At 40.0% G+C, this 13,280-nt stretch overlaps 1 protein-coding gene across 1 annotated transcript in view; it reads left to right on the top strand.

The window, feature by feature from the left end:
• The window catches only part of LOC148128312 (vomeronasal type-2 receptor 26-like), a 47,532-nt gene extending 36,615 nt beyond the window's left edge, over positions 1-10,917 (top strand). The window contains exons 2-4 of the mRNA XM_087923208.1: positions 7,297-7,515; positions 8,052-8,181; positions 9,750-10,917. Coding sequence (XP_087779334.1) covers positions 7,297-7,515; positions 8,052-8,181; positions 9,750-10,654 — 1,254 coding nt within the window. The 3' untranslated portion in view covers positions 10,655-10,917. The remainder of the gene's footprint in view (positions 1-7,296; positions 7,516-8,051; positions 8,182-9,749) is intronic.
• The last annotated feature ends 2,363 nt before the right edge of the window (positions 10,918-13,280 follow it).

Raw genomic sequence — 13,280 nt, 5'->3', positions numbered from 1 at the left:
TGGATAGGCATGACTAGTGATTAATCAGTCTCACTGGAACTTCACATGTGGTCTCAATGTTTTGCATCTGACACAACATTTAAAAAGTCTTTTTTGGAGGTAGCCACCATGTTGCTCCTTGAGCAGAAACTAATAATCCACAAAACTGGTAGGTTGCAAAGGAGTCCTAAGAGGGACAGCAAAATATCCTGCAGAATCAAAGATGAAAAGTTCCACTTCTGGGAGGAACAATTATTCACAACGGCTTGGTTTTAACAAAATCTTGAAATTCTGAAAATGCTTTCTTGTTCTTCATGTTATAACAGAATAACAGAGTTGGAAGGGGCCTTGGAGATCTTCGAGTCCAAGCCCTTGCTGAAGTTGGAGACCCCATACCATGTTGCCCAGTTCCTTCTTAGAAGGCTCCAGTGTTGGAGCACCTAGAACTTCTGGAGACAAGCCCTTAAACTGATTAATTCTCCTGTCAGGAAATTTCTCCTTAGTTCTAGTTGGATCACTCCTTGAAGAGGTTCCATCCATTACTTCTTGTCCTGCCTTTAGGTCTTTTGGAGAAGAGGTTGACAGACTTTTCTCTATGACAGCCCCTCCAATATTGGAAGACTGCTATCATGTCACCCCTAGTCCTTCTAGACTGGAAAACATACCCAGTTCCTGCAATTGTTCATTGTAGGTTCAGCGCCATCCACCTAATCATCTTTCTTGCTCTTCTCGGCAATCTTTCTATAGTCTCAACATCCATTTTTATATCATAGCAACCAAGCTGGATTTAGTATTTGGTATTCCAAGGTACTATAAAGTGGTACTAACACTTCACGTGATCTTTATTCTGTTCATCTGTTAATACAGCCTAGGATTTACACTTCTGAAGACAAGCCCTTCTACTAAGATACAACAATTACTACCAACCTGCCTTAATTGAGGACCTTTATACTGTCAAAAAGAGGGCTGTTGAAACATTAACAGACCCCTCACATCCTGGACATAAACTGTTTCAACTTCTACCCTCAAAACAACGCAATAGAGAACTACGCACCTGAACAACTACACACAAGGACATTTTTTTTCCTGAACGCCATCACTCTGCTAAATAAATAATTCCCTCAACACTGTCCAACTACTTACTAAGTATGCACTATTATTACCATTACGGTTAATCTTCCCATTCTTCCATTCAACCATCTCCTCCCACTTATGACTCGGTGACTGTAACCTTGCTGCCTGTATCCTTATGATTTTTATTGACTGTTTCCTAGTATGATTTGATTGCTTATTGTACCCAATGACTATTTTTAAGTGTTGTAGCTATGATTCTTGATGAATGTATCTTTTCTTTTATGTACACTGAGAGCATATGCACCAAGACAAATTCCTTGTGTATCCAATTACACTTGACCAATAAAGATTCTCTTCTCTTCTCTTCTCTTCTCTTCTCTTCTCTTCCATTAATTGTCCTGTTAGGAAATTTCTCCTTAGTTTTAGTTGGATCAATCCTTGATAAGGTTCCATCCATTATCTTTTCTCCTGCCTTCAGGTGCTTTGGAGAAGCAGTTAACAGACTTTTCTCTGTGACAGCCCCTCAAATATTGGAAGGCTGCTATCATGCCACCTCTAGTCCTTCACACTTAGACTAGACATACCCAGTTCCTGGCACTATTCTTCTTATGTTTTAGCATCCAGTCCCCTCATCATCTTTGCTGCTCTTCTCTTCACCCTTTCTAGAGTCTCAACATCTTTTTTTATGTCATAGTGACCAAATCTCGATGCGGTATTCCAAGTGTGATCTTCCCAATGTACTATAAAGCGGTATTAACATTTCATGTGATCTTGATTTTATCCCTCTGTTGATGCAGCCTAGGATTTAAACCATGACTGTCCCTCCCCATCGAACATCCTTCATGCACTAAGGAAAAACCTTGGTGGTATTGCTTGGTCAGTCGGTGATTAAACAACTGAATATCATCAGCATACAAATGTTAGTCGACCTTGACTGAGAAGGCCTTATTGATGCACCCTGAAAGACATTGGATTGAGCCCAATATCTTCCCAACAACCAACATTGAATGGAACCATCAGATGAAGGAGAAATCACAAGATTAGAAACTGTTACTTCAGGTTCTAATTTCATCCACTACCATGTGGTTATAAAAAGAAAACTTCCATCCAAGCATTGGCATGAGCACTCACAGTTAGAAAGGTACAACTGATTCTCATGTGCCACAAAACCCCATTAGCACTCTGAGTAGCTGACCAACTATGGCCCTGGTCAAACTCCATCTTGTTTGAAGGGGGTCTCTTTCACAGAAGTCAAATTCACAAATTCAGCATGACTCCATCTGCTCTGGGCATTACAAGAAACACAAACATGTTTTTTTTTTCCATTTGGGTGTATGAGAAGCTATTGCTACAGGGATAGAAAATTGTTTTACCTTGCAATCATCAGAAGTACAGTAATTCTTAGTATATCCCCTGTAGATTTCTAGATACAAAAACTTCCAAGCTATAAAAACATGTTTGAGTTCTCCAGATGGAGGCCTTAGCCTGTCTTGCACAGAGCTCACTCCTTGGTTTGAAGAGATTCACTTGTCCTTGTTTCCTTTGTAATCACAGCCCAAACACAGGTAAGAAAAAGCATCTTTGCTATAAATTTGTTCTGTGGCCATCCAGGTGGCACAGGTGGTGTCTGATCTGCTAAAGGTCCAGTGAAATTTCAATTTAAACCTTCAGATCAGTTTCTACATAAACTTTTATTTCTGTCCTAGGAGGGAAGGTGATAAGAATGACCAGGCAGGAGTCATGCTATGGTTGATGTTGCTGCACTTCTGGCTCCTGGCTCCAACTACAGCAAAGAGGCTGCAAACCATGTGTGTGTTCAGGGATTATATCCCAATAGATAAAAACTACTATAGGTCTGGTGATCTCATTATTGGTGGGAATTTGCCCGTAGGAGCCAATATTGATTCTGCTGCCCCTCACTTTAATACATCAAACCTTCTTTTAGATAATGGGTAAGTTTCAGCTGGAGGACAAACATACAGATAAATGGTCTATTTGCTTTAAATTCTAGGATTTCTTTCAGAAATACTCCTTCTAGTATTCTGCACTGTCCTAGTGTAGTAGACAACTTCTGCTTCTCTCAATAAAGTAGCAAGCTCCTAAAATAGGCTGGAATTCTCAATCTCTTCCTCATGGAGATGATAAACAACAAACATGAAGAGTAACAGATAACAGATAATCAGAGTTGGAAGGGACCTTGTAGTTCATCTAGTCCTACCCTGCACCCAAGCAGGAGACCCTACACCATTTCTGACAAATGGCAGTCCAATCTCTTCTTGAAAGTCTCAACAGATGGTGCTCCCACAACTTCCGAGGGCAACTTCTGTTCCATTGATTGATTGTTCTCACTGTCAAAAAGTTTCTCCTTATTTCCAGGTTAAATCTCTCCTTGTTCAGTTTCCATCCATTATTCCTTGTCTGGCCTACAGGTGCTTTAGAAAATAGCTTGACCCCTTCCTCCCTGTGGCAGCCCCACAAATACTAGAACACTGCTGTCATGTCTCCCCTGGTCCTTCTTTTCACTAGACTAGCCAAGCCCAGTTCCTGTAACCATTCTTCATAGCTTTTGTCTCCAATCCCCTAATCTTCCTGGTAGCTCTTCTCTGTAATATTTCTAGAGTCTCAACGTCTTTTTTATAATGTGGTGAACGAAACTGGATGCAGTACTCTAGGTGTGGTCTTACTAAGGCTTTATAGAGTGGTATTAGTACTTCCCTTGATCTTGATTGTATCCCTCTTTTAATACAATTTAGGATTGCATTAGCTTTTTTTGGCTGCTGCTGCACACTGCTGGCTCATATTTAACTGGTTGTCCACTAAGACTCCAAGATCTCTCTCACAGTTCCTGCTATTGAGCCTGGTTTCAACCAGTCTATATGTGTCGTTTGGGTTTTTCTTGCCTAAGTGTAGGACTTCACTTTTCTCTACATTGAATTTCATTTTGTTAGATACAGCCCAGTGTTCTAGTCTGTCAAGATCCATCTGTTAGCTATTCCTGCCAGCTTAGTATCATCTGCAAATTTGGTAAGTTTCCCTTCTATTCCCTCATCTAAGTCATTAATGAAGATATTGAAGAGTACTGGGCCTAAGATGGAACCTTGTGGCACCCCACTGCTTACTTGCCTCCATGTAGACTTAGACCCATTAAGGACTACTGGTTGAGTACGGTTTGCCAGCCAGTTGCGAGTCCATCTACTTCTGCTGCTGCTATCTATTCCACTTTTTTCTAGCTTCCTAAGAAGTAGGTTAGGACATTAGAAGCTGTGCTGGCATAGTGAAGAATTTGAATTTCAGTATTAATCTGGACAGTAACTCCAGTGTTCAGGAATTACAAAAATCCCTCTCAGCTTTGGAATCAGCATTGCTCATGAATTATGGCCTTCAGTACATCTATGAGGTGACTCCCACTGTAGACCTGTGCGCAGCAATGTTTACCACCCCCGAAGAAGTTGCTCTAAGAGAGATTCTAAATTATTAGTGTGAAAGAGGAGTAGTTGGGAAGTATTACAACCATTGGAGAAAAATGAAGGTGGGAGGAATAATAGAGGGGTATAAAAGAGCCCATTATATGGATGGAAAGTCTTGTCTGTTTTCTCACAAAGCCATTCAGGTTTAGCTGAGAAAGATCCTTAAAAAAAACCCTAAACCCAATAAAATGTGGTTGTTGCTGCACCAACCCAAACACTGAAGCATACCTACAAGCAAACAACCTTAACTGTAATATTCCCCGTGTTTTTCTCACTATAGACTCATCCCCGGTAACTACCAGCAGATCCTTGCATTGATGTTTGCTGTCTCCCAGGTCAATAAGGATTTTTTTCTGCTCCCCAACATCACCCTTGGCTTCCACATCTATGGCCATTTCCAGACTGAGATATTTATTGCCTTAAACAGCCTCTCCATGCTCTCCTCACAAGGCCAAGTGGTTCCAGGTTACAAATGTGGCTGGAAGGGCACTCTGTTCTCCATCATTGGTGGCCTCAATCCCAAATCCTCCAGGCAGATGGACTCCATCTTCAGCATCTTTAAGGTCCCACAGGTAAGGGAGCTCTCTTGGATACAATATGGACTAGACAGAGATCAGAAGGTTACTCAAAAGCCAAGAGGTAGAGGTTTGGGGGGGGCACATCATGAGCATGTGACTCTTACTTAATTCTTTATGAAAGGGTGGCCATCGTTTTATTGCCATTCATTATCTGCATCAGGTTGTTAGTTTTTCTCTTGTATTCTGATGAACCTCAATCAATAAAAATGTTTAACTGGTGTAACTGGTGTAACGGGTGGCTCTTCCTAAAATGGGAGAGAGCTTAAGCTAGCTATTCAACATGAGTCAACCTGACTTCTGGGGCCATCAACCTCACAATGTTGACCCCTAAAGTCAACATAAGACTTTTACTTTGTATTCGAAAAAAGAATCTTTTTTTTCTCCAGCTCGGTGTTGGCTTTGAGTTCTCTCAGAGAGAGAGAAGAGTTTATCCTTCCTTCTTTCGGATTAATCCCAAGGAATTTCCTCAGTATGTGGGTTTAGTCCAGCTGCTCCTGTATTTCCAATGGAATTGGGTTGGGCTTATGGCCCCTGAAGATGACAGGGGAGAACATTTCATCTCAACTCTGACACCAATGCTTCAGGAGAATGAGATCTGCCTGGCCTTCTCTGAAAGGTTCAAATCACATGATTTTCCGATTATAGGGAAACAGTTAGTTCTCAGTTTGGAGATTTGGTCAAAAATGGAAGTGATTCTTCTTTTTGGAGACTTTGATTGTAGTTCAACTGTACAGACATTTTTGTTTCTCTATGAAAAATCGAGCAACACATCATTTAGCAATGTTTGGATCTTAACCTCCCATTGGAAACTTAGTGTGGTGGAATCTGAGGACATATTGCTATTTCTAAAGGCTTTCCATGGAGTCTTGCATTTCAGGGACCACACTGGGGATGTCTCAGAATTCAACCGCTTCCTCCTATCTTTAGACCCCTTGAACCCCCAAGGAGATGTCTTTCTCCCTCGATGGTGGGAAATTGTCTTTGAGTGCAAGATCCATAAATCAGGACAGATCCCTCCAAAGCGGGTAAAACAATGTACAGGAAAGGAGAATCTGCAGAATATGCCCAATTACATTTTTGAAACAAGAATGACAGAAGAAAGTTACAATATCTACAATGCTGTTTATGCTCTGGCACATGCTTTACATGCAATGTATGGATTCGGAGCCCAGCCAGCTATGATGAGGCTTGGAAAGAGGATCACAGATGTCCAGTCATGGCAAGTAAGTTCTGTGGCTTTGAATCAGTCCATAGACACTTAGATTGGAAGCTCCCCATATGAATTTCTTCAGTTCCTGATTAAATGTCTGCGTCCTCCCATTCTGATTCATCAGAGACCGGGTCATCTTTTCACTTGTGATACTCAGCTCGCTATGTGAAAAGAGCTTCTCATTAACAATGGATGGAAACTAACCAAGGAGAGAAGCAACCTAGAACTTGGGGGAAATTTCTTAAGGAACTGTTTACCTATAGAGGTTGTGGCTGCCTCATTGCTGGAGTCATTTAAAAAGAGAAAGGATAGCCAGTTATCTAAAACTGTAGAAGGTCTGTTTCTTGAGCAAGGGGTTGGACTAGAAGACCTCCAATGTCCCTTCCAATACAGTGATTCTTTTTCTTTGACAACCACAGCCCAGAGCAAGATTCAAAATGGTCCTAACAGGTTCCTGATCTGAAATTCATCAGAATTTCCTGCATCAAAGGCTAAAATATTGGACCTCTTTGAATAGTAAAGTGACCAACCTGGTCAGATGCTTCCTTGCACATGGTCCAGTTGACCAAACCTGGTTTCTCCATTCTGCAGCCTTTGACAATGAGCTAGAGAAAGTCAGTGGAATTTTCCAGGGTTCCGATAGAAATGATTTATTCATTTCAAAGATTCATTTATCAGTTAACCAGACCTTGGACAAAGGAACTATTGGAAAATGCATGTAGCCAAGTATCCCAAAAGGAAAATCCTAAACTTAAATTTAGAATGTGGAAAGAAAATTCTTCTGTTTTGGTGAAATTTGAGTTGGAAACCATGCCCAGGGATAAAGGGGAAACTTTTAGTTTCAGAGTTAAATACACTTGATTCCTCAGATCACCACCAAGAGATGGAGCTTCTCAAGATGGCTATTAGGTGATGAGAGAAGCCACAATGTTTCATTGTAGCTCTAGGCCCCAAATACTCTCATTTCTAAAGGTCTCTTTTATTTCAGATTCTTCCCTATTTGAGGAATGTGCAGTTCAACAACAGTGCTGGAGATGAAGTCTCCTTCTCACAAGATGGACTGGGATCTGCTCGTTACGATCTTCTCAACTGGGTTCTCCTCCCCAATCGATCTTTTGCCCCCATAAAGGTTGGGCAAGTAAATCCTGAGACTCCCCCAGGCCAGGATTTCACCATTAACTCTGATGGAATTATATGGGCCACAAATGTGAGCTGCGAGGAAATGTTATAAGTGCAAGGGAATGAATGGAAAAAGAACTGAATGGAAATGCTGTACATTCAGGGAAATATTAATTCTCTCCTGCAATGCAGAACATCTTTCTAACTTGAAAAATAATCATTTGAGTCCGAAATCATGGCAGTCATTTGGTGAAAAATCTGCTTATCGTGTAACACATTTGAGGTCTGATTTGTGTCAGTCCACAAAGGGAACAACGTCTGCTTGAGACACAGGATGCAATTACAACAAGAAACACTGATTTCCAGGGAACATTTCTGCTTAGTTGCATCCTCATGGTCAGTCACAAACCTTCCTTTGCAGGATGAAACCCCAGTTCCAATCTCCAGCATCTATTGGGAGGTTGGGAATGCCACTCACCTGAATCCCCAGCAGCTGTTCCTGGCTTTTGATAGACAATGATGAACAATTTGGTTAGAAGAGATTCTACGTATAGAAATGGGGAGGTGGAATAGAAATAGAAATGTAGGAACCAATTAAACAATTCATTGGTATTTCTCTTTCAGACTATCCCCTTTGCCAGGTGTGGCATGAAGAGGTGCCATGCAGGAGAGAGGAGAAGAGTTCCAGAGGGCAAGGAAGTTTGCTGCTACCAGTGTGATGCATGTCCAGAAGGGACCATTTCTAATCAGACAGGTAGACCAGACTTTAACTCTTAATCCTCCAAAATCAAGGGAAGACATTCATTAAATCAATATTTTTGTTATTGTTGTCATTTCTGATGAGATTGACATCCACTCATACTGCCCTACCACAGAGGACAACTTTCCTAATCCTCAGCAATTGCTTGCAGGATAGATTTAGGGAAGAATTTGTGAACCCCCAATATGCATTTCCACTCCTACTCTAACATCCAATTGGGAAAACTAACTTTCAATCTTTTACTAAGAAGTGGGGTGTGCGGTCCAAAGGTTTAATTTTTATCATTTAGTGCATGCTTCTTCCATCAGTTCTATCAACCTCTGAGGAAATAGACCTGCCAGAGAAAAAGGAGATCCATCTATCTATATTTCCTTGAAAGAGGAGGAGGGATCAAAAAAGTCTGAATGAACAGATCTGAAGTACAAAGCAGAGAGGTTTAGGCAGGGATAATATACACACAAACAAAACACCAACATTCCTGGATAAAAGATCTGTTGTTCTTGTATGGGATTTACCTTTGGGGGGGGGGGGTATTTTGTCGAACAATTATAAGGTAAGAGGTATAAGTATAAAAATAGTTATGGATGCATGAACTGGATACATATAAGAAAAACAAAGAAGAAACAATAGGACAGGGATGGTAGGTACGTTGGTGCACTTATGCACGCCCCCTACAGACCTCTTAGGAAAGGGGTGAGGTCAATAGTAGACAGTCTAAGATTAAAGTTTTTGGGGTTGGCAATATATAAACCAGGATAGTTATTTAATACCGTTGTACCTTTAAGAGAGTGCTGTAATTGTGATTGGCTGAGGATCCTCCAACGGCCATAAGATGGAGCCAGAAACCTGGTTTGTTCTTCTTGCATTTCCCTATTGCCTTTTGCCTGATCGTCGTTCTGCTTGGATTGCTGTGAGTCTTGTAAACTGTTAGCAAACTCCATTTACTGAACTTTGTTTATGATACTGGACTTCATTTTTGGATTATCTCTGGACTGATTGTATTGAGTACTACCTGCTTTAACTGTGTATGATTTGGACTGTTTGTTGAACTTTGTTTACCTGTTTACAGCAAGTAAAACCTACATCTTACTACTCAGTGTATCTGTATGCTGCTTGTGTGTTATTCCTCACCCCTCTCACTACGTTTCCCTGAGTGCACTCATTCTCCTAATGGGGAACACCTCAACATGTAGCACTGAATCAAAGGCTTTACAGAAGTCTATGTAGATTGCGTCTATTGCTTTGCCCATTATTTGATCCATTATAAAGTGAGGGAGAAACAGGCAGTAAACTTAATCTGAAAGCCATATTACCCATGGAATTGCCCCACTGAATGGATAGCTAGAACTGAACATATCCTCATCACTGACTAATCAGGATCATCATAAATGAAGGATTATTTGCTCTTTCGGATGCCCCATAAATAGCACGGGGGATTCTTTCATCACTCTCTTTATGAGTTGGTCATCAGCAGAAAGGAAAAACACCTACCACCTTTGTTGGAAGGATAATGTGCATGGTGGTTGCTCAATAAATCCTTAGACAAAGACTTTTGATTTCAGATGCAACTCACTGTGATCCCTGCCCAGAAGACCAATTTCCCAACAAGGACAAGGTCCAATGCATTGCCAAGAAGATTCACTTCCTTGCCTATCAAGACACCCTGGGATACATTTTAGTTTTTCTTGCTCTTTTCTTCTCTGTGATCACCTCTGCAGTTCTCGTGATTTTCTATAAACATCATGACACACCAATTGTCAAGGCCAACAACCGAGATCTCACCTACATCCTCCTGGTCTCACTCCTGCTCTGCTTCCTCTGCTCCTTCCTCTTCATTGGTCAACCAGGGAAGATCACCTGTCTCTTTCAACAATCTGCCTTTGCCATTCTCTTTTCCCTTGCAGTTTCCTCTGTGTTGGCAAAGACTGTCATGGTGGTTCTGGCCTTCATGGCCACCAAGCCAGGGAACAAGACAAGGAAACTCTTAGGAAAACCACTGACCAACTCCATTGTCATAGCCTGTCCCCTGATCCAAGCAGTCCTTTGTGCCACTTGGCTGGGAACCTCTCCCCCGTTTCTTAATTTGGACTTCCACTCCTTGTTTGGAGAGGCCATCTTGGAATGTAAGCAAGGCTCAGCTGTAATGTTTTATGCTGTCCTCTCTTACCTAGGAATTTTGGCCCTTGTCAGTTTCACAGTGGCATTTCTAGCTAGGAGATTGCCCGATAGTTTTAATGAAGCCAAGTTCATTACTTTTAGCATGCTGGTCTTTTGCAGTGTTTGGATCTCCTTCCTGCCCACATACCTGAGTACCAAAGGGAAGTCCATGGTGGCCGTGGAGATCTTCTCCATTTTGGCCTCTGGAGCTGCTCTTTTGGCTTGTATTTTTTTCCCCAAATGCTACATTATTCTGCTGAGGCCTGATCTGAATTGTAGAGAAAATATAGTAAGAAATAAGAATTTCTAATTAATGCAAGGAGTTGCCTCTTTCATATTTATCTTTATGGCATGTTTAGAATATTATAAGATTTCTAATCAATGATGATGTGAAGGAGGAATTTGTTCATAAAAGAATTCTTTAACAAGTTCTGCAAATGCTTACCACATTCCTGTGGTCAGTCTTTTGTTTTTCATGTTTTCAAAGTGTCATTAGTGAGTTCCAATGCCCTGTATTGAAGGAAAACTGCTTATTGAAGATGTGTTTGTTATTTCAGATATTTCTAAGTTTATATGGCAAAGGAAAAAAAACCAAGAATTAGATTTAAAAAATGCTGCAAGATACTAAGGAAAGAGGGGGTTGGGTTTACCAGACCTGAAATTATATTATTGGCCATGTTGTCTGGCCTGGTTCAAAGAGTTGGTGAATTTCCAGAATAAGAGTGTCAAACCCAAAACTGACTTGGAAACCTGACAAAGAGGTTACTTGAATTAGAGGTCCATGACCTAAGGTTTGGATAGCACAGTTATTTATGTTATGATAAAGTTAATGTTGATCTTAATAATCACTTTGCTAGCCTTGTCATGCTAAGAGTTTGGAATAAGTATAAAACAAGGTTCTATATGAAGTTGCCTCTTTTGATGTCCCCACCCACCCAAGAAGCTTTTTCTAAAGAAAAGAAATGGTAGCGAAGACAGACTGATGGACGTTTGGTTCCTTACATTATCGTCAAACTCTGGTGCACCTACATTAACATTGAGGGAAGAATTTGAATTAGAAGGTTAGGTTTGCCACTTTTTACATATCAAAAACTGAAAAAATGATTTAAATCAGATAAAAAGAGTTGCGGGTTTGATTTTGATAAAAATGAATTGGAAATATTGCTGCGTGGTACTGATGAGTATTTTATTCCTAAGATTTATAAAATGTTGTTGAAATTGAATTTGGAAAGTGAAGATGTAAAACATTGTATGATTCAGTGAGCAAAGAATTTTGGATATAATGTGATGCTTGAACAATTGGAAAATATGTGGATGAAAGGTTTAAAATTTACACTAAACTATAATTTAAAAGAAAAACTTTATAAGATGATGTATTATTTGCATTTAACACCGGATAAATTATTCTGAATGTATAAGGGTATTTCAAATGAATGTTGGAAGTGTCAAAGAAAGAAGAAACTTTTTACCATCTATGGTGGACATGTGATAAAGCAAAGAAATGTTAGAGTTAGATTCATATTATAATACAGAATATTCTTAAAATGAAAATAAAAATGAAACCAGAAACTTTTCTCTTGGGTTTAATGGAAAAAGACTTGGAGAAAAAAATGGAACTTTTATCTTACATATGTTGAAACAGAAAAATGGAAGAACATTTGGATACCCACTATGGATGAATTGCTACAGAAGCTGATGAAGTTGGCAGAAATGGCAAAATTGACCATTTTGGTTGAAGGAAAGAATAGAAGTACTTTTGTTTCCACATGGAGGCCACTTTTGAACCTTAAGTGGAAAAAAACGAAACGTTGATTTTGGGTTTTAGGAATTAGATTGATATGTTTTTTCTAGAAATGGCTAGTTTACATTATTATGGAAAAACAAAAAGTTGTTTTAATGTTAATGTTTTATTTCACAGCAACAGAGGGAGTCAGAAATCAATGTTATTTCTTTTCTTTCCCCCAATTTCTCCTCACTTTTCTCTCCCTCTCCCCCCTTCTACTGTGTCTTCCTATTTACTTTTGTATTTTGTATTTCATCTTATGACCTAATAAAAAATGTTAAACTGGGAAAAAAGATGTGTTTATTATTTCAATTCGGATATTTTCTTATTTTGTTACTTATTTTATTTAGTTTATTTTTAATGTAGCATTTTAAAGATTACGTTCAATATCAATGTTTATCTTCAGTCTTGATCATCTTCTTTAAGGACTGTCAAGGCTATAAGAGAGCCAATGCAGGTGGAAACCAGGGTTGAGGTAGGAGATGACAAGACTGAGCCTGATGGAGGGGTCAAATGCTCCATTCATCTCAAGTCTCCAAGAGATCATCCAAGTCCAGCCCTCCTTGAATTCTGTTGACTCTTATTTACTGCCGAATTTGCTTTCACTGTTAGTACATCACATTCTTCTGGAGATCATTAGCATACAATAATTCATTTGGGTCACCTGGACTCCTGATTTCCAGCACTTGACAGTTGATGACATTAAAGACTACCAAGAGGCCACGTTGAGCTGGAATGGATGCATTGCCCTCATCTTGCTCCTTCCTAAGTTCATCTAAATGTGCAACCAATACCATTTTCATCCCACACCCAACCCTGGAACCTCACTGAAATGAAGATTCATCCAGGGTCTATCAAAATAGTCCAGTGTGATTTGGTTCAGCCACTGTTCCTTGAGTAGGAGTCAAACTGAGTCCTCTTTCAGAGGTAGGGGAACAATCCCACCTCTCAAGGATGATTCATGCTGGCTTCATCTCAACTGTGGGTTTATTCCCAATAACAGAAGATTTTCTGCCTCCACCTTCCCACCACTCTTGCCTCTGTCCTCTCTGTTGTTCTCATGGACATTCAGACTCTCCACAGCTCAATTTTATTCTGTTTAAAGAACTGAAGCTGTAAGGAGGAATGACAGAAATGGAGCATGGAGACAAAA

Source organism: Pseudonaja textilis, chromosome 1 (assembly GCF_049901715.1).
Source record: "Pseudonaja textilis isolate UNSWEBS1 chromosome 1, rPseTex1.2, whole genome shotgun sequence".
Lineage (NCBI taxonomy): Eukaryota > Metazoa > Chordata > Lepidosauria > Squamata > Elapidae > Pseudonaja > Pseudonaja textilis.
The sequence above is the reverse complement of the archived record's forward strand: the minus strand, read 5'-3'. Positions and strand labels throughout refer to the sequence as shown.